Raw genomic sequence first — 20,536 nt, 5'->3', positions numbered from 1 at the left:
AAGACCCTGAGCAAATGTTTTTCCTGTGTTGATTGTGAACACTGTCATGGTATTTTTATTTTATTTATTTTTAAGTGCAAATGAAAGGATAGACTATCTGGCCCTTAATCTCCTAAAGAAGATGGTGAGTAAATGAGAAAAAAGCTTCTTAATTGCATCTGGCAATATAAAACTGTTAAGGAGTTAAATTAATTGCACATGAACTCTGGAAAACTGCAAAGATTCTTTTTTTTTAAAGAAACCAAAAGAAAAAGACTTGACCTGCACTCCAGAGCTCAATGAGTTTGTCACAGTTCTTTCACTGGGAGCCTGGCAGATTTCAGGCCATGGTCTCAGGGCATAAATGAGTATAACCATATTGCAGTGTTCCTTTAATCTCTTTTTTAAATATACATCTCCCTACACAATCTCCAAATCTTATATTGGCTGGAGAGGTGATTCAAATTGAGCTCATTTCATTAAAACATGTCTTTAAGTCTTTCCACAGGCTTTATGCAACCTTATTTCTGTGCACATTGTTTACTCACATAGCTGAAATAATATGAAGAAGCCTCCAGTTTTGCTATCAGCTTATTTGTTGGGCAGAGAGAGAGAAGTTGTAGCTGGCCCATCCCTGGGAGTATTCAAGGCCTGGTTGGATGGGGCATTGAGCAACCTGGTCTAGTGGAACATGTCCCTGCCCATGGCAGGGGGTTGGAATGAGATGGTCTTTAAGGTCCTTCCTAACCCAAACCATTCTATGATTCAACTACTAGAGGGCTTGCTCTAGGATTCCACAGACTAAATAAATATCTCTGGTCAGCAAAAAGAGATCTGAAGCAGCACTGATTGTCACATCCCACCTGAGACCCTTAACTTCTTGGGCAATCTACGGTGACAGTTGAATCATTTCTGCCTGATCTCTTCTCAAAAATGCCCAAAGACACAAGAATTCTGAAGTCGGGACAAGCTGCTGCTGTGCTCAAATGCTGTCCTGAGGAGCTGTGTTGGAGCAAAGCTGGTCTTATTCACCGCCTCCATTTCAAGCTTGGTAAAGCTTTATATACCTGTCCATGTTTATCAGATTAGTTTGTTAGTCTAATAAAAGATGCAAACACTTTTCGTTTCATCCTATGCACAACAGAGAAAACACATTACCACTCCCTTTTAATTTGCAGCAGCATTTACATATTTGGTGGGTGTTATCATGTCACCCTTCGTCTCATTTTTCCTAGACTAACAACTCTTTCTGTTTTTCAGCCTTAGACTTTCCTAGTTTTTTCATCCTAGGGTTTTCCAGACCTATGTTCATGCAATTGTGGCTCTCTTCCTCTTTTTCTTCAACTGGATCTCATGTTCCCCACAATGCAATGTTGGGCCTCCAGCTGGGCAGTTCAGAGTGAAAGGACACCTGCCTGCATTTTATGGGTTGTTCTTCCATCTCAGCATGGTGTTTGACTTTCCTGCAACCATGTTAACATTTTGACTCCTTTTCAGAGAGGCATCCTGTTTTCCAGCATGATATTTGTCGCTTCCAGCTTCATGCCATCTGCACACTAAATAAATGCACTCCATTGCATACTCCAAGTCTTTCATGGAAACAGAAAAAAACCCTAACCACAAACACGGCCTTTATGATTTGATGTACGCTTTGTCCAAATAATTCATTCCTTACTACTCTTCAATCACAGATCTTCATGTGCTTTTGCACCATTTTACTTTATTTATCAGGGCTGTGAACAAACAAGGGTTTGTTAAAAATGCAGTTCTGAAAAGAAACAGTATAGTATGGGTTAATTTATTCTGAATTTAATCTAAAGTGCACTGCTTTAATCCATGCACATATTTTGTTCCTATCAGTTGCCCTAAAGTAAAAAGCACTGCATTTTTTTATCCGAGGAGGGAAATGCTGGAATTTTTTTCTGTGGAATTGCAAAGGTCAAGCGTTGCAGATGAATTGGTTTTAATGGAAGAGCTCTCGGGAAGATGGAGCTCCTCTGAGACACCGATTCTGATCACTGAGCCAACAGCTCATTCCCTTCTCTATCAGTATCCAGCACTAAGTGACTCAGAGGGGACAGGGACACTGCCTACCCTTACAAGTCTCATGGAACTCTGCACGACCCCACTGTTAATGTCTTACTCAATTTTAAAGTCAAACATTTGCTTTTAACTGAGCAAAATCTACCTTGAATATTTGATTTTTTTTTCATCTCACACATCAAAATGTATTTAAATCCATTGATGTCCATAGATTTGAGTTTGCTTTTGACTTGGCATAAGAAGAATAATAAATCACTTTGAGTAATTAACTGTTTCATATTATTTTCATGCTGAGCTAAATGGTTTGAACTTTTATAAAAAGAAGTGTTCCCCGGTTGATTAGTTTTCTTGTAAAGTATTTGGTATTTTTTTTAATGTAAAACAGTTTGCAGAAATAGAATATTTGACATTGGTGGCCCTGGAAAGAAAATACAACTGGAGTTTCTGGCCATCTCAAAATGACAATGGATACACCTTTCTTTGCACAAAAACATGCAGAAATTTCCATCAAGCCAGTCACTTTGAAGATATATGAAAGTTATGAATATATTCTTGTGGCTGAGAGCCAGAAAGACCAAATAGCTGAAAACTCTGTCATGTCCAGTCAAAAAAACTAGAGTCTTTCCTTAAGCAGGACAATTTATAAGTGGTCATGCCAGGATGATTTGCTTTTAAAAAAACAAGAACATAACCAAAACCCAAACAAATGCAGGAACAGCAATAACATTACTCTGGAAAAATATTTGAGTTCCTATACTAATAGGTGTAGAGTATCATAAAGAGAGAAAAAAAAAAAAAACAAATATGCACGAATGGTAATACTAAATGCCATAAATATAATAATAAATAAAACTCTGGTGTCTTCTCTGACTTCAAATGTAGCTGTAAACAGCTTCTTTTGCAGAGAGGCAGCACCAGGAGTATGTATTTCTTGAAGCAAAGGTTTTTATATTCTAGTTGTGTGGGGCTGACTCACATGTCATCGGTTTTGAGGAGAATTAGAGGAGAACTAATAAGGGAACTAAGTGTCACCACTGCTACATTTTGCTGTCCTTGGGGCTACTGTTTTCAAATTGTGAAAACAACCATAAACATAATGCCTGACAAATATTTATTCCACAATGAGATGGTGCAGCTTTTATTATTTTATGGACAAAATTATTTTGTTACTAAGCAGCAAAAAAATCTGAAATGTGACAGAAGAGTGAGAGAAGCTTTAGAGGAAAATTTGAAATAAAATGAAAGCCTGGAAGTGAATGAAACTGGGATAGAGTACAGAAGGGAAAAGCAAAAGTAAAAACAGATCACTCTGGCACTGGTGCCCTTTGACAACTATCAAGATAGACCAAATGCAGTAGACATGGACTTCATTAAGGCACTCAGTGTGTGAGTATGGGGTGAGAACAATTACAAGAGAGGCTAAAGGTATCAAGTAAAGAGAAGTCATTAACAATAATTTCTGTTGCACAGCAGGACCAGACTGGCTGCATATGTTCGAGGAGATGACAGACCAGAGCAGAAATTTTTCAGATGAGGTCCAAAAGCTGTCAGTGCATGGCTGGGAAGAGAAACATGGACAGCTCTGGGAGTTCCTATGTGAGACAGAACAAGTTCAAGCTCTAGTGGTCTGACATTGGGCAGCTCTAGACTGGCTGGTACCAGGGCAAGAAGCCCAAAGAGCAAAGCCTGTGCCTGAGCAGCTGTGGTTGCTCTATTTCTGTGCATAATAGACCACAAGAATCAAACACCTTAAAATAATCCACAGTAATGTTCCATCCTGTATTGGGTCTGGCTGAGATGGAATTAATTTTCCCTATGCCAGCCCTCCTAGTGCTGTAATTTGCTTTGGTAGCTAGAAGGGTTTTGATAACACACCAGTGTTTTGGCTATTGCTGAGAAGTGCTTGCACAGCATCAAGGTTGTCTCTCCAACATTCCCCCCTCCACCAGTAGGCCTGGGGGTGGGCAAGATCTTGGGAGGGGTCATAACCAGGATACCCGACCCAAACTGACCAAAGGCTCTACTCAGCCAAAGCTAAGACAAAGGAGAAGGAAGGCAGGCATTCATTATTTATTACATTTGTCTTCCAGGGCAACCACAACACATACTGAAGCCCTGCTTCCCACAAAATAGTCCAATATTGCTTGCTGATGGAAAGTAGAGAATTAAATCTTTTGGGTTCTTTCCTTTGCTTACATGCAAACAACCTTTGCTTTTGCTTTAGTAAACTGCCCTTATCTTGATCCATGAGTTTTTTCCCCATCTTATTTTCTCCGCCCCTGTTCTGCTGAGGAGAGGAGTGAGGGAGTGTCTCGGTGAGCAACTGGCTTCAGCCAAGGTCAACCCACCACACATCCTTACAACTGAAGAAATGGTCAAAAATAAAAATAAAGATTAAAATTCCATAATGGAAAATTCTGAAACCCAAGCTGGAGGCTTGTCTTTCAGTCCATGTTAGATTGCACGTGGCATCTGGCTGTGAATATATACATCAAATGCCAAGTAGCTGAATTGTGCATGTGAAGTGCCAATGGCAGAAAGCAGCAGTGGTATTTCAGTGTGTGAGATACCAGCAGTGCAGTGAAGTGTGGAAAAGGAGCTGAGTTTCATCATGTATGTGAAACTTGGCAAGTCCAAAAATGTTTTAGGTGAGATATCTCCATCTGAAAGGAGAAGACATTGATCTCCACATAGAAGGTACTAGGATACTTGGCGTGTACTATTTTAGCTGCCCATATGCAAGAAGAATGAACCAAATTCAGAACAGGTGCAGGGCAGGCAGGTGAGAATGATCAGCAATTTGAGAGTCTGTCTTTAGAGATGAGTGAAAAATCTTGTCTTTTTCTGCAGAGCAAAACAAAGCCAGAGACTGGATGTAATTCCCTCTATAAATAAACACACGGGAAAGGAAAAGCAAGAAATACTTAAACTAAATGACAACATCAGCACAGAACATATAGATATAAATTGGCCAGAAGTTTGGAAATTAGCAGAGGTTTCTAACAGCTCTGGAACTTATTCATTAGGAACAGCATTGTGTTGTATGATTTTGTTGACTGCAGAAGCCAAGGAAACTAGGCTCAAACATCAGAAGTTCCCTTCCAGTCTTCTCTTCCAGATTTATCACCTCCACTAATCAATGCTAAATACTCAGCCAGAGCATACAGAGTGTTAAATCTTTTCTACCTCCTTTTCTTAGAGGAAATACTGCACGTGCTAGAAATTATGTAAAGCGAGTATTTGCTGTTTGCCACCATGAACCCCTACAAGGTCCTGGAGTCTGGATTATGTCCTATGCTACTTCTATACATGCACACACACAAATTCATACATGTATGTGTACAGGCATGGGTAGATGTTTACAAGTGCACATACAGGGCACACATATGCATGACTGAAACGGGCTGGGTTTTTTTATTTCTCAGGAGTTCATTAGGGTAGTCCAGTACTATCTTTTTCTTCCTTATACTAGAGTAATGAATTGTGGAACCACCCTTCTGCATTTTGAACACTGCACAAGCCACGTGTCTGTGTGATCTCATACATATCACAGCGTCTCATCTGAGCCAGAGTGTAAGAGAAGGAATATGTCACTGGAAAATGCTGAATTTCTGTCCCTTACTCTCTTGGTAGGGATCACACACATGCAATTGCCAGGAGGAGCGTGGAAGCAGCAGCTGGTACAGTTCCCCCTGCCTGAAGCTGTGACCTGGTATGTTCTTCTGTTTAGCTTCCGTGCATGTATGTGCGTGTGCGCTGGTACGTATGTGCACATACGCACCTCACACTAACACAGGTGAATGTGCCTCAGACTAGTCTGTTAACCTTACACATTTCAAGTTGCTTCTTTTAAGGGCATGGTACCACATGCCTGGAGCGACAGAATGCATGTTGCAGAGAAAGCCAAGCGTAACCTATGGCTCGTGCATGGAGAAGGAGTTATGGGTGACAGGCATGGTCTGTTCGCCTGTCACACCACAGAAGTGGGTCCCTGTGACACAGCTCCACATGCCTCGTTTGTTTATCTGTCTCGCACTGGTTGTCCTGTGTTTTTTCAGGTCAGTGTGTGAGTGCATGTGTGGGTGTGCATGTGTGCCTTGCCAAAATAGTCTCGGGTATCTCAGGCCATGGGACAGACTATGTATGTGCTTGTCAACAGGGTAATGCCAGTTCAGTAACAACAGTCATATGTATTTTAGGCTAAGGTGTGCGTCAGTCAAACTCCAAGTGCGCCTTGCCTGTGTTTGTCGGGCCAGCGGGTGGATGTTTGTGTCTCATGATCCCTGTGTGCCAGAGCAGCTTGTCTGCTTGTCCCTCTCCCTCTGACTGTTGCATATCACAGGATACTCTGAGTGTATGTGCCAGGATTCTCTGAGAGCTAAATTCTCTGTGTGTCTAACAGCAACAGTCCCAAATGCCTCAGAGCAAGCTCTGTCTTGCAGTGATAGTAGCCCATGTTCCTCAGGCCAGTGTCTGTCTGTCTGTCAGTGACACAGGCTCATGTGCCTGAGAACACTGTATGTGCCTCACAGTGACACACTGTCACACCTCAGTGACAGTGACAGTCACGCACCTCAGTGCAGCATGTGTCCGTACATCCCCATGACACAGCCCCACAGGCCTCAGACTGATGCGACAGCCACATGCCTTGGACCCGTGTGCCATGGCTCTGTCACACAGCCGTGTGCCTCAGCCCCTGACAGAGTGACACAGCCGCACGCCTCACACCCGTGGGTAAGCGTGCCTTGCAGTGATGCAGCCCTGCATGACCCAGCTCCACGTCTGTCTCTCTGTCAGTCTGTCCGTCTGTGCCAGAAGCCCACCTGCCTCAGACTCACATGTCTGCCTGAGGGTGCCATGGGCTCATGTCCCTCTGAGGTGCCCGTCACACGCGAGCCCCAGGGCTGTGCACACCCCACGGTGCCACAGCCTCCACATCTGGGGGTCGGTGTCCATGTGTGTGAGGAGACTGTGTGTGTGTGTGTGTGTGAGGGGACTGTGTGTGTGTGAGGGGACTGTGTGTGTGTGAGGGGACTGTGTGTGCGTGTGTGAGGGGACTGTGTGTGTGTGAGGAGACTGTGTGAGCAGTGCTGTGCGTTTGTGAGAAGACCGCGTGTTTGTGTGAGGGGACCTTGCATGTGAGACGTGCTGTGCGTGTGTGTCTGTGACGGGACCATGCGCGAGTGGTGCTGTGGGTGCAGCAGGAGAGGAGACCGCGCGTGTGTGAGGGGATCGTGTGTGTGCGTGTGAGGAGACTGTACGTCTGTATGAGGGGATCGTGCATGGGTGAATGGACCATACACGTGTGTTGAGGGGACCGTGTGTGTGCGAAGGGACCGTGCGTGCGAGCGCGGGCGGGCGGCCGAGGCCGAGCCCGGGGGGCAGCGGCCCCGCACGTCAGCGCGGAGCGGGGCGGGCGGCGGCGGCGGCGGCGCCCTTAAAGGCGGGCGGCGGCGGCGCGGGCAGCGCGCAGGGCTCGGCGGCGGCGGGGAGCGAAAGCAGCGTGAGGCGGCGGCTGCAGCCACAGCCACCCTCCCACACAGCATGTCGGGCACCCGGGCGTCCAACGACCGCAGCAGCCACCCCGCCGCCGGCGGCGGGCTGAAGCGGGCGCGCAGCGAGCCGGGCGGTAACAGAGTGACCGTGGTGCTGGGGGCGCAGTGGGGGGACGAAGGCAAGGGCAAGGTGGTCGACCTGCTGGCCACCGAGTCGGACATTGTGTGCCGGTGCCAGGTGGGTGCCGGGCCGGCTCTTATCAACCGCTCCCTGGGCGCTTCCCTGCCCTGCGTTCCGTGCTCCCCGCGGCTCCCGCTTTCCCCCAGCTCCCCCCGGGCCCGGGGCCCTCCTCGCCGTGCGGGTCCCCTCTGCCTTCTGCTGCTCCCCCTTTTCCTCCCTCCAGCCTTGTTTCCCTCCGCCTGCCCGCCGCTCTTCGCTCTTCTGCTGCTCCTCGCTCCCGCTGGTCTCCTCCCTCCCCGCTCCCGGTTCCCCGCTCCCTCTCCCGCAGCCAGCGGCGGGGCGCGAGCGTGTCCCGGTGGGCAGCCGTGTGTCCCCCACACCCCCCCCTCCGACCCTCCCCGGCTGCGCCTCCAAATGCCACTCGGAAAGAAAAAGCCCTGAGCTATAAATATAAATAGCTGACCCTCCACGATAAGCGACACTGGATCCCGAGGGGGCGGGGGAGGGAGGGGGGCCGGGGCCGCCTGCCCGGGGGTGCCCGGGGAGGAGCCTTGGGAAGCCGGGACCCGGGGACCCGGGTGCGGTCCGGGCTTGCAAGGATGTTCTGCCTGTGAAGGGCTGGGTGGGTGTCTCCGGGCGTGCTGCTTCTCCGGGGAAAATCGCTAATGAACCTCAGGAGTCTGCCAAAGTTTTACTGCAGGGGCTGTTTCGGATGGGCGGGTTGCGTTCCCTGCAAAGCGCCTGGAATTGTATTATAAAAAATATTTTAGAGTGGAGCGTGAGTAAAATAGGGGAAAAAAAAAAACAAGTTATGTAAAAAATACAAGATTTAGAGTTGCATGAAACCAGGGAACATCTTGCGTGGCTTTGCTTATATCTATTTTTGAGTTGAATATGATGCGAGTATTCTCAAAACAATATATTTGCCTAGTACAAACCTGATTAGACACAAAGGTGATCCCAAACAGAATCTTAAAATGGTTTGGAAGGACCCTAAAGATCACCCAGTTCCAACTCCCCTGTCATGGCCTGGGACACTTTCCATCCAGCCTGGCATTGAACACTTCCAGGGATGGAGTATCAGTAATGGTAATAACTTCTAAAGAACTTTTTTCAGATATTAGTTATGAACATATTAGATCAATACAGCTAATAATCTATCTCTTGTACCTTTAAACTATGTGAGCGCATTAATAAGTAGTCAGCTTAGTCCAGCTCAGCTGATATGTACCATGAAATTTATTCTGCTTTAAAATGCATGATAGCTACTGAAAAGCTACAGACATCCTTGAATCCAAGATAATAAATCCAAGGACGTTTGTCTAATTAAGTATATTATGTAAATAAATGTTGTCATAAAGGTTAAATATTTAGAAGATGGAGGAAGTATTTTTATTTGGGACATTAAACTCCCAAGATCTTGAATCACCTTGGGGAGAAGTTTCCCTGCAAAAGGTACCTAATGAAAATGTGTTATCAGGACTGTAGCTATTTTTCCGTATTTATTTCTTCCCTCCCCCAATAACGTGTTACTAGGAATTTAAACTCAGGTCTCAGGATTGCTTTGGTGAGAAAGGAAAATCTAAAAGTTTTAGCTGAGGAGGAGCATTTCATACAGGCCATCGTCAAACAGTGCATTCTCATGAGGTTACTGTTACTGCTGCAAGGAGTCATGTTAGTTCTTTTTAGATTCAATTTTGAGGGATGCCCTGAGGCTGCTTTCAAGGCGGATTTGCTGTCCTTCCAGAGAACTAATTTGCAAGCGTGGCCCCCAGGTGCAGCCTCAGAAAACTCTCAGAAGGATACAGGACTCCTCGTGCATGAGGGTCAGTGTGTTGGCAACAGGCTGGTGGCTTAGATGGGTTAATGTGCTGCTGGGCACATCCAGATTGTCTTTCTGTAGCCTGATGGTGACACTGGGGTGGATGTAAGGCAGGTGGATCTAGAACAGCTCTGGACTCTTTTCAGAATAATGTTCACTGACATACTTGCACACACACCGTGTGTGTGACTATAATAGGATTACTGATATACTGGTCAGATGGAGATGTCTTCAGGATTGGAGTTTAGGGACTACTATGAAGTATTTGAAAGATAAAATATGAGTCAGGATTTACTTTTGAGTTGCAAGTATTATAAAACTTTAGTGAGAAGTGGATTTTTTTTAATACTTAAGTGGGTGTTTGGCACATTTGGCAATTCAAGCATGCTTTAAAAAATGTGCCATTTTAATAATTCAATATTTCATACTTTCAAAGCCAATCATGCAAGTACATAACGGTGTATGATTTTTGCCTCTGTTAGAAGTCAAATGAGACTGTTAAAGCTTAGTAAAGATATGCATATATCTAAGGATGTGAGCTGTGCTGATGAGTTCTCCCAGTGTGATAATGGCAGGTCATTAACTTACAGGTGTAATCAGCCTGAGAGGAACTTAATTAATGCTGTGCAGTGCCATCAAAAACCTCACCATCTGAACCGGAATCTTGCTTGCTTCACATTCCTCCTGGAAACTGAGGAAAAACTTCTAGTGCCATAGCAGCTATTAGAAGCAATTCCTTAAACAAGAAACACTGAATGTCTCACTTATTAGAGACTTGAGGAAAAAAAAGTAAGAAAAAAAATCCCACCAGGACTTTTTTGTGGTTTATAATATGGTGATTGACAAGGTTATTCCCTGATGTCCTGTCCACTTTGTTTTCTGAGACATTGATGGAAATTACATTCAACAGCTTGTTTTAGTTCTCAGTGAAATGGAAGTAGAGAAAGCTCTAAAAGGAATGTCTAAAGGGGGATATTTGTCTTTTGAAACTGTGTCTCAGCTATGTAGTAGGATACTCTTTGAGCTAACCTTTCAAAAAAAGGTGGGGTTTCCCCCCTCCCTGTATAGGAATTTAAACCCAAAGCCAAATTTGAGTTTGAAGAGTTTTCTCAAAATACTGGTTCCCTAATGTTCCTGTGAAAGGAAATAATTTTCATTACATGCTTCTCAAGTATTTTAGTGTGTTGATTTCATAAGAAAAATCTGTGACATGGATTGCTGCAGAGGAAACGAAACTGTATTTTCTGGGTACTAGAAAGAAAGGCAAGCAGGTGAATGGGAACAGGAAGTCCATCACAGGCACAAGGGAAGAAACTTCAAATATGTTAAAGAAAATTCTGTATTAAAATCCAACCTCTTTAATTTTCCTGAGTGTTCAGAATTTAATTTCACATGAATTGATGAGTCAGTTTATTGGTCACGTTGTTTCGGTTTTTCTCAGTACTTAGATTATACACAGTCTTGAGTTCAAAAGAGTTAGGTGCACACCATTTGGCAACAGTGAAATATGTGACATAATTTAAATATGAGAACTTAGTTCACCTGAAGTAATTGATTTCATTTCCTCTGTATACTCGAGACATTCTTTGTGAAAGAGGATGTTTCAGAAAGGGTAAAAGATCTTGGATATTCTTGTAGATGGTGCTGTACAAAATTTCATTAAAATACCAGACACATGGGCACACAAACCCACATAAACAAGCAGAAAAGGTATTCCTGAATAAACTAATAACAGCAGGCCATTTAGGGCTGTTAAGGAACTGAGTAGGTTTAAGTTCGGGTTATTAATGGAGAACATCAAGAACATTTTTCCTCTAAATTGCTCTTTCAGCAAGCGAAGGCACTCAGAAGCAGAACATCAGAGTCCAATATTTCTTTCTTACTGTGGCCTCCTGGGGCATGGAGCTGCCTTATGCTGTGCAATACCTCTAATCTCTGGTATATTTTCACAGAAGGGTATAACCAAGGAGCTCAGCGACAAATAGTTAATCTTGATGCTTCTTTTAAAAACAGGGTTTGCATTTGTTTAAAGCTTTTAACTAGGAGAATATTGGACATAAAGAGAGTTCACTTTTTACCTGGCCTTCTAGCATGTTGTCATAGAACAAGAAGTCCTTGTATAAGATGAAGTAATTTGGGTACGTATAACATACTAAAGAAGAGAGGTTTGGTGTTGTTCAAAACATGGTTTAAGATCATGATGTCTTCAGTGGCAGCTCTCATTCCAGCTGTACCTTTCTCACATCACCTAATATGCTGTCTTGTGCCTACCTTCAACGCTGGAACTTGTGGCTGGTATTAGGTACCAGGGTTTTAATTAGATAATTTCTCAGATCTGGTTTGGAGCATGATCAAAGAGTTACCTGTCACCAGGGCCAAGGTGGAAGGCTTCCAGAAGCACTGCTTAAACTAGATCTGTTCCTAAAAAGTCATATGTAGTATGTCCTCAGTTAACTGAGGCCAGCTGGTGGTCATACAGTTCTAGCTGTTTCCTTAAACTGAGACTACGTAAGGTACACTGTAATAATAACTTTTCACTGAATGTGTTTACTGGACAATTCTGTTTGTGATTGGAAAAGGAAAATCGTGTACATTGTCATATATGGCAGGAGAAGTACCTTGCATCTTTGCCAATAGTGGCAAATTACTCATGAGACACTTTCATAATTCAAGTGTGTGCCAAGAATGCCTAGGAATTTCTCTTGTAATGGGGAGTAAACAGTTCTGCCTTTCCTGATGAAATTTTCTTGGGCAATAACATTGTTTTTCAACAAAGCAACCCAAAACGCTGTAGGAAAATGCCTCATAAACAATTTGACAAAAATTTTGAAGAGAAGGGAAGACTTTCCAAAAGCTTAATGTGAAAGATACAAAAACTATCACTAGTAAGTGAGTAGAGCCCCTGTGATAATCACCATTACCTGCAGTGGGTCACATCCCAGTTGCTGAATAGATGGGTGAAACAGTGGTGGCACAAATGCACCTTTCCTTTGCTTCACACCAGCACCAGCGGCAGTGATTCAGCAATAGGGACTAGGCCAAGACAGTTTTTAAGATTTTTCAAGATGTCATTTGGCACTGCTGTTCCAGTGTGCCCATGACAATGCTGGATGTGTCAGTCCTGTGACACTTCTGCCTTCTGGAAGTCTGGAAACAATCTGCCTGATGTTGTCAGCATTCCCCCAAGAAATGACATTTAAGAGGCAACACCAAATGGTAAGAATGTTGATTGCATTAAGAAGAGCTGTTATTAAATTTCTTAAGTTTCTCATATTAAAGGTTTTGTTTTGTACTAATTATGCAGTCATTTTTAAAACATTTCCTCTATCCAAGTCAGTATCCTCTCAAATTAAGAATTGCTTTGGTTTCAAAAAAAGCATCTTTTGAGGCAAATGGACAAGAGTTACAGTTAATACTGAAGAAAAGCTTAGGAGGTTGAAAAAGGTTCAGAAAATCTGACTGTTAAGGTCTTTTGTGGTTGAGTAGTTCACAGTTATTTAGACTGAGAGATTTAACCAAGTCATACACCAAGAGTGTTGAGTGGCCAGTTTTCTTGATGTAGTGGATGCTAACAAATAAGATTAGGAGGGTCTAACCAGTAGGAAAAACCTGGCAATGGTTTGGGATACCATTGCAACGTTAGAGAAGGATCTAGGCAAGGGTGAAGGGACGTGCCCTATGCTTCAACAAAAGTAACTCATATTATTCCTGGTTTCCTTATTTCCTTGGTTTAATGTTTTAATGAGTGCATTGTAAATACTGTATATTTTTGAAGCAGTACTTAGAGAAATGCAAAGGAAAATACTGTGGGCAAGTGATCGAATAATAAAAACCAAGCGTGGCAGAAATGCCAGACGAGTAGTTTCTCTCCGTGATTTAGGTGGGAAATGGGGCAGTTTCCTTTGTTCCTCTGTTGTGGCTGCTTACCCTGCCCTGTCAGCAGCACGTTGTTGTGACTGTTCCCTATTGATCATGGGCTGCTGGAACTGTTTACAACAGGGATTAAATTAGGGCAGTTTTATGTGATGATTATGTGGAGTTACAGGGGCTTGTTGGCTACTGCTTTTCTGTGTGTAGGTATTGTGTTTTGCTCTCCTTTCAGTGAGATTTAACCCTGATATTTAGCATTTCTCCCTACAGGATAAAGTAGCATGGAAAGACTTTAATCTCCTAATGAGTTAGTGCTTGATGATCTTCAGTGAAGAGATTGATGACCTTGGAGTCATGAGTGTGCAGTGACTGCAGGACTCTGTTGTTTTTGATTTCTTGAATGTTAGGGAGGGCTGATAATCTCATTTGTGTGTACATTCATACAGCTGTATTTCTAAGTCATTTTTTGCAAGATTCCCTGCAAAGAAAGCAAGTAGAAATCTATTCAACAGAGGAAAGTGTGAGTTTTGTCCTCAGCTACAATAAGTCCACCTTTCCAAAACTGATTTCTTTTTTGTAGCAACCTGTCGCTTATAGGGTATTTTATCCAATTTTCTAATTAATTTTCCTTGTACATACTTACATGCCACGCTGTATCATTTTAAACTTTAGAACGACATGGTGACATTGCTATTTTAAACTAGTCTCTCCTTTGGGCATCAGCGAGATGATCTCAGGACCACCAGGATTATAAATACTGTGTGAGAAGGTCAGGTTTAAAGTTTCCAAATCTCCATAAGAAAGCAAGCTTAATTTTCAATCCCCTTTATAAAGCCTGATGAATTATTATCCTCTACAAGCATCAAAAGAAAACAGCTGAAAATTAAGCTGAAATGGCATCTGTTCTATTTCATTCCTGTTGATAACTTGTTTACAGATATAAGAAAACTTATGTTCATATCTTTGGATCGTGTTACTTCCCACAGGGTTATGACTACACTTCTTCAGAAGAGAGGACTAAAGACGAGCAGACATGACTAGTTTTTTTCATGTTTGATTTCCTTTATTTTAGTATTTTACAAACTTTGGCCAGAATGTTTTTTCCACTATAGCATTTTCTATCAATACACCTTGCATTTATTTTCTTTGTATCTTTTGTTGGAGTAAGTGTGTGTTTTGTTCTAGTGGTCTGTCGTGGTATATTGTTTCTATGTGGTTTGATAAAACTTTGAATACAGTTTGAGAGAAAATAACTGAAGTTTGAGTGTCTAGTTTGCCTGCACTGATTGCTGTTTAAAACCTGAGTTGAATTAGACCTGGCTTTTCCAGTTGCATTTTTCAGATATTTAGGAAGACCAAAGTATCCACATAAATTAGGGTCATTTCTTCTAGTAAAGGAAATATACTACATTATTGGTGCAATATATGATATAAGCTTCGAGTTTTATATTTATGCTAGAAATAATTTTACATGTTTCTTTAAAGTTCAAAAATCTTGGTCAGTTCTTTGTAGGAGTATTTGTGTTTATAATCATGCTAATTATCTCATTAGGCTTTAGCAAATCTCCTTCTGTGGGAATTTGGGAGTTTTTGAAGAGATCTCTATTTTAATTGGGAAGGTGGGAGCCTGTGGATTTTGTTCATTGTTTGAGACAGTGAGAAGGGGCACACTTGAACAGAGGCAGGAACCAGACACAGCAGTTCTGTGCAGCATTGTTTGTACTTGAAACCATTATTGGGAATAAGAGCCAGATAAACTAGATTTGGCTGATGGTGGTTGGTGTTGGGAGAGAAACCTGCAGCTCACTCCAGTTCTTTGACACCACCACAGCTTTAAACATCACCTCTCCCTTAGTTCTTCTGGTCTAAGGATACCTGTGACTATTGCCAACCCTGCTCTTCCCAATGACTTGATTTAATAAATAAATAAATAAATAAATAATGGTCCACTTCTTGAAACTTGAGTTGGGGTGAGTTGGGTGTTATTTCGTGATAGTTAAACTGGAAAAAAAAAAATTAGCAAGAAAAACTTCCAATAGGGGAAACTATAAAAAGCACTTGTGGCAGCAACTTCCCCACTGGAATGTGCAGCACTTCCAGTCCCTGACTAAAGCTTTCACACACAGGTGATTCAGTGACATTGCGTTGAAGGGTCTGAGTGTTCAAAGCACTTAATGCATTGCATTTGTTTGGATTTTTTTTTTATACCAATGATGTTCAAACCTGATTTTCAATGGTATAAATAGCGAGAAATATCATAAAAGTCAATGGATCTATATTATTATAAAGTTCATGTCAGAGCCTGTTGTGCTGGTAGCACTAATTAGTTACATTTACTCAAGTTAGTTCCAGGTAGTTTTTGAGGTAAGTTAGACAGCCAATTTTAATAAAATTGTTAAGAAATTATTTATGTAACAATGCTCCTACTTGTTTATTCACATATAAAATGCTAAAAGTGAAAGAAAAATAGTTCAGGTAAGAAAGCAGAAGTAATTTATAGCCTCTTTGTTAGTATGATGAGAGAGGTGTTTGGCCTCCAGATACAGCTGAATTTCAGAAAATGTTTTGCTCCATTGATGGATGGAATTAGTAGAGCTGGGACACTTATAATGAAGAGAGATAGACAGGAGTCATAGGATTTGTTTTCAGATGCAGACTTCCCAAACTGCTGGGTTGTGGCTGGTATTCCAATTCATAGATTATAAATTCATATATTATAATAATGCCAGAGGGGATCATCATGTAATCTTGTCCTAGTACCAAGGACACAGTATTCTAGTAGCAGTTGCACCACTGCCAAAAGGAGAGGTAATACAATCTTTCTACTCCTACTTAATATTCCCGTTTATCCATGTGAGGTTTGCCTTGGGCGTATCAGCCAGTACTGAAACTGTGTTCAGATACCTCCACGTGCTTCCTAGCACAGATGTCTCCCATCCAAAGTTTGACCTACATTTTTGTTTTGAATTCATTTATTCAAAACCTGGTCATGGCATTTTATACATTCACTGCATGTACCAATGGGCTAAGGAGCTGCTCTGTACTCCTGGTGTGTCACTCATACCACGGTGGTGTTGGCTGCAGATCTTCAGTAACCAGTTTTTGTTGTTTCCCCATTGCATTGCCAACTGGGAGAGGGTGAGAACTGATCCTCGTGGGACCCAGCAGTAATAGGCCTGTTTTGTGTTCACACAAATATAATTTGAAACTATCATCATGTTCTAAGGTATTTTATATGTGCTCCGATGATTTTTTTTTCATATCAATCTACTTAATCAAGTTGCATTTGGGCATTGTGGGAAGCACAGAGCAAATGAAGGATGTGCCAAACAGCAGATCATCTGGAAACATTCCTCCCACATACACATAATGCCATCTTCTGCACACTACCTACCTGACAAGAGCAGGCAGAAACACCTCTGAGCATAAGGATGCATTTCATTCCTATTCAAACATGTATCTTAAGGCTAGCTGGGAAAATAGATTTCCTGCTGCAGGTACTGAACAGCCTCACTGCTGATCTCAAAAGAAATTCCCTTTTTATCTTGGGATGTTTTGGCTGCGATACAGAACAAAACAGGAGCCTTGAAATGGTTGAGCACTTTGGGAAGTGGATTTGTTTCTTCGTGGTTTTTTTTAACTTCTACTACAGAGACAGACTGTGTACTCTACCAACCTGTTCATAACAATATTAATTCCCTAAAAGACAATGTTTATACCAGCATACAGTTGATAACACTGGTAAGATATAGCTTCTCAGTTTAGTGTATTGTTGCAGTTTTGGTGTTCAAGCACTCTGAAATACTAATCAAAGTACATCAGTACAAGACTCCAATATCACAAATAGATCAGCACATAAAAAGCTTGGAAATGCATTTTTTTATGATGTTTTATGAGGTAGATTAGTTTCTCTAGCTCTTTCTGGTACTGGGACAATATGTAACTTTACACTTGGATTATAATATTTTTGAAAATATAAATTTTTATCCAAGTACTTCATAATTTTTTTAAAAAAATAATCTAAAAAAAACCCCAGACCTCATTGCTGCTAATAGTCTTCAACTTCTTCTGCTTTCTAAGTTAATAAAAACTGATTTGTTGAGTAATGTAGGTACTTTGAAAAGGCTGTATACTAATTTTTCACTGCAGGCTGTTGTGGTGGGTTGACTCTGGCTGGATGCCAGGCACCCACCAAAGGCACTCTGTCACTCCTCTGCCCAGGTGGGCAGGGGAGAGAAAATATAACAAAAGGCATGTTGGGACAAGGACAGAGAGAGATCACTCACCACTTACAGTCATGCACAGAACAGACTGGGGTAAGGGAAAACTCAGCTTATTATCAATCAGAGTAGGATAGTGAGAAATAAAACCAAGTCATAAAAACACCTTTCCCTGACCCCTCCCTTCTTCTCAAACTCAACCTCTCTCCCAAATTATCTTTCCCCCGTGTGGCCAGGGGGACAGGGGTTGGGGGCTGTGTTCAGTTTATCACACATTGTCTCTGCTGCTCCTTCCTCCCCAGGGAATGACTCCACACTCTTCTCCTGTTCCAGTGGAGGGTCTCTCCCACAGGAGACAGTCCTCCATGAACTTTTCCAACATGAGCCTTTCCCAAGGGTTGCAGTTCTTCATTAATTGCTCCAGCATTAGTTGCTTCCATGGGTTGCAGTCCTTCAGGAACAGGCTGCTCCAGTGGGGGTCCCCTCTGGGCAAACCTGCTCCAGAGTGGACTCTTTTCTCCATGGGTCTGCAGGTCCCTGCCAGGAGTCTGCCCTGTCATGGACTTCCTATGGTGTCGCAGACTCCTTTGGGCATCCTGCTGCTCTAGACAGAGTCTACAGGTGGATCTCTGCTCCTCCATAGGCTCCATGGGCTGCAGGGGCACAGCTGCCTCACCAGGATCTGTACCACAGGCTGCAGGGGAATCTCTGCTCCAGCACCTGGAGCACCTTCTCTCCACCTGCACTGACCTTGGGGTCCACAGAGCTGTTTCTCTCTCACATTCTTGCTTCTCTCTCTGGTTGTAGTTGCTGGGTTTTGTTTTGGGTTTTTTGGTTGGTTTTTTTCCCCTTCTTAAGTACATTATCCCAGAGGCGCCATCGCAGTTGCTGCTGGGCTTGGTCTTGGCCAGCGGTGGGTCCCTCTTGGAGCTGGCTGACATTGGCTTTATTGGACGTGGTGGAAGCTTCCAACATCTTCTCACAGAAGCCACCCCTGTAGCCCCTGCCCCCACCCCACTAGTAAAACCTCACCATGCAAAGCCAATAAAGCTATGAATTACTTCAATGAAGTAATTATTTTTTACTTAGATGCCTGGTTTAAATGGGAACAACTTTAACACCTACCAAATACAGCCAGAAACAAGCATTTGTGCGCTCTGAAACTTGAATGTGGCTGGTATGAAGAACACCAGCTGTGGCTGCACAGTCAAAAATCATTGCTGCATTTAGGTAGTGCCTCAAAGGAAGTGCTTTTGTGTGCTCTCTTGAGACAAGCTTCTGAAATGATATGTAGGTCTCTTTATTACTGTAGTAGTAATCTCTATCCCCTTGCCTGTGGTGTGTGTAATACTTCCCAGTTCTCAAGTCCCACTTCGCTGCTGCAGTTTACTGTAATTGATAGTCCCCGTCACGTGCACCTGGAGGGTTTCCTGCATGTGGCACAGTCTTAATTGAGTCACTGGAGATTAAACTGGCTGAACAGAAGATATACAAGTGCTGCTGATCATGTTGGAATCACTGCAGGACCTGTAAGGAAGGTTTGGGGTTGAGGGGGTTACTAATGTTCAAGTCACTGCTGTCATCCCAGTTGCACTCTGAGCCTTTTGGTGCCTTCTTGGGAACAGAAATTCCCACACCAGAGTAGTTTAATGGGGTGCCCAGGCTTCCAAGTCTTTGAAGGTGAATGCTAATTGTTATTTCTGGTCATACCATCATTTCCCAATGCGGATCATGCCAGAGTGACACTGGTGATTAACCTGTCAGAAGTTGTTGCCTTAACGTTCCCTGTGTTAGAGATGTGTTTGAAGAACTGCAGAAGGCGGCAGATACCATCTCTAGTGACCTGGGAAATTGCAAACAGAGAACATAAATAAACTTCAGGTGGGCTCAGTGGTGCATGCCAGAGTCTGGATATTAAATGGAAGTTCATTATGCAGAAATGTTTGAAGCACGGGCCAAGCAGAGGCACTAAAAGTTTCTTGGTCCAACAGGAAGCATCCTGAGGGTCCAGAGAACACTGTCACTTGCTGCATTAGTGTTCACAGCACTTTATTGAAATACCATTTGAGGGAAAGAAGGGAACTTACACAGTTGCAGTGTACCAGGAGGTTTTCTGTGCTTTTAAACATGTAATCTTCAAATTAAGCCTGTACAAGCTTTTAGGTTCCCTTATATTTCGAGCAGTTTCAAGCAATGGCTCATGGAGGCCCTATATTGACTCTCAGAACTTGAGTAAAAAAACTTTAGTAAATGTCTGCAATATCTGAGCTATTAGACTACCCATATGGTTAGAATAACTGTGTAACTGAACATGAGAAACTACTGAGATGACCAGATAATAAAAAGAAAGTACCTCATCAGATCAGTGTTATGTTTTGCAGGTGTGGTCATGTCTGTTGGGCAATTCAATGCTCTGCTACCACTTTTAATTACATTTACAAAAATGTAATTAATTGAGCTGTAAAAATATACTTGTAAGACACTTGTTCAGAAAACACAGACTAGCATGACCACTGCAAAAAGCAGTACCAGAGCTGTCAATACTAGCTTTAATTCAGAAAAATGCTGGTTTATAAGGTCTGTCACTGAATTCTTGAATCATGTTATCTATCCAGAGAGACTGAAAGTGTGTTCAGATATTTTGGGCATTGAAGGATATATCAGATCTGCTGGTGTTTCTGTGCTTCAGAATTTTTTTATGTATGCCAACTTTCACAGCTGCTTGATTAAAGTCTCTTTTAAGCATTTGCAAAAGAAAGAGGCAGCATTTGTCTGGGTATCAGTTGTTCAGGAAATTTTCCAAAAGCATAAACTGTCTTTCATAAATATTCTCATACTGGTGTATCCCAACTTCTGAAGTTTCAGGATACAAGAAAACAGCTTTGACTATAATTTAGGAGTGCCGTTGTCTCAGAATGTGAGTCCT

The 20,536-nt window shown here is 42.6% G+C and overlaps 1 protein-coding gene across 1 annotated transcript in view; it reads left to right on the top strand.

The window, feature by feature from the left end:
* Positions 1–7,479: 7,479 nt before the first annotated feature.
* ADSS1 (adenylosuccinate synthase 1) overlaps positions 7,480–20,536 on the top strand; it is a 29,664-nt gene continuing 16,607 nt past the window's right edge. Inside the window, exon 1 of the mRNA XM_051769983.1 lies at positions 7,480–7,755. Coding sequence (XP_051625943.1) covers positions 7,567–7,755 — 189 coding nt within the window. The 5' untranslated portion in view covers positions 7,480–7,566. The remainder of the gene's footprint in view (positions 7,756–20,536) is intronic.

The sequence above is a fragment of the Manacus candei genome, unplaced genomic scaffold (genome assembly GCF_025592945.1).
Source record: "Manacus candei isolate 608988 ecotype Guabito, Panama unplaced genomic scaffold, ASM2559294v1 h1tg000113l, whole genome shotgun sequence".
Classification (NCBI taxonomy): Eukaryota; Metazoa; Chordata; class Aves; order Passeriformes; family Pipridae; genus Manacus; species Manacus candei.
Note: the sequence above shows the minus strand (reverse complement) of the source record. Positions and strands in the feature narration are given on the sequence as shown.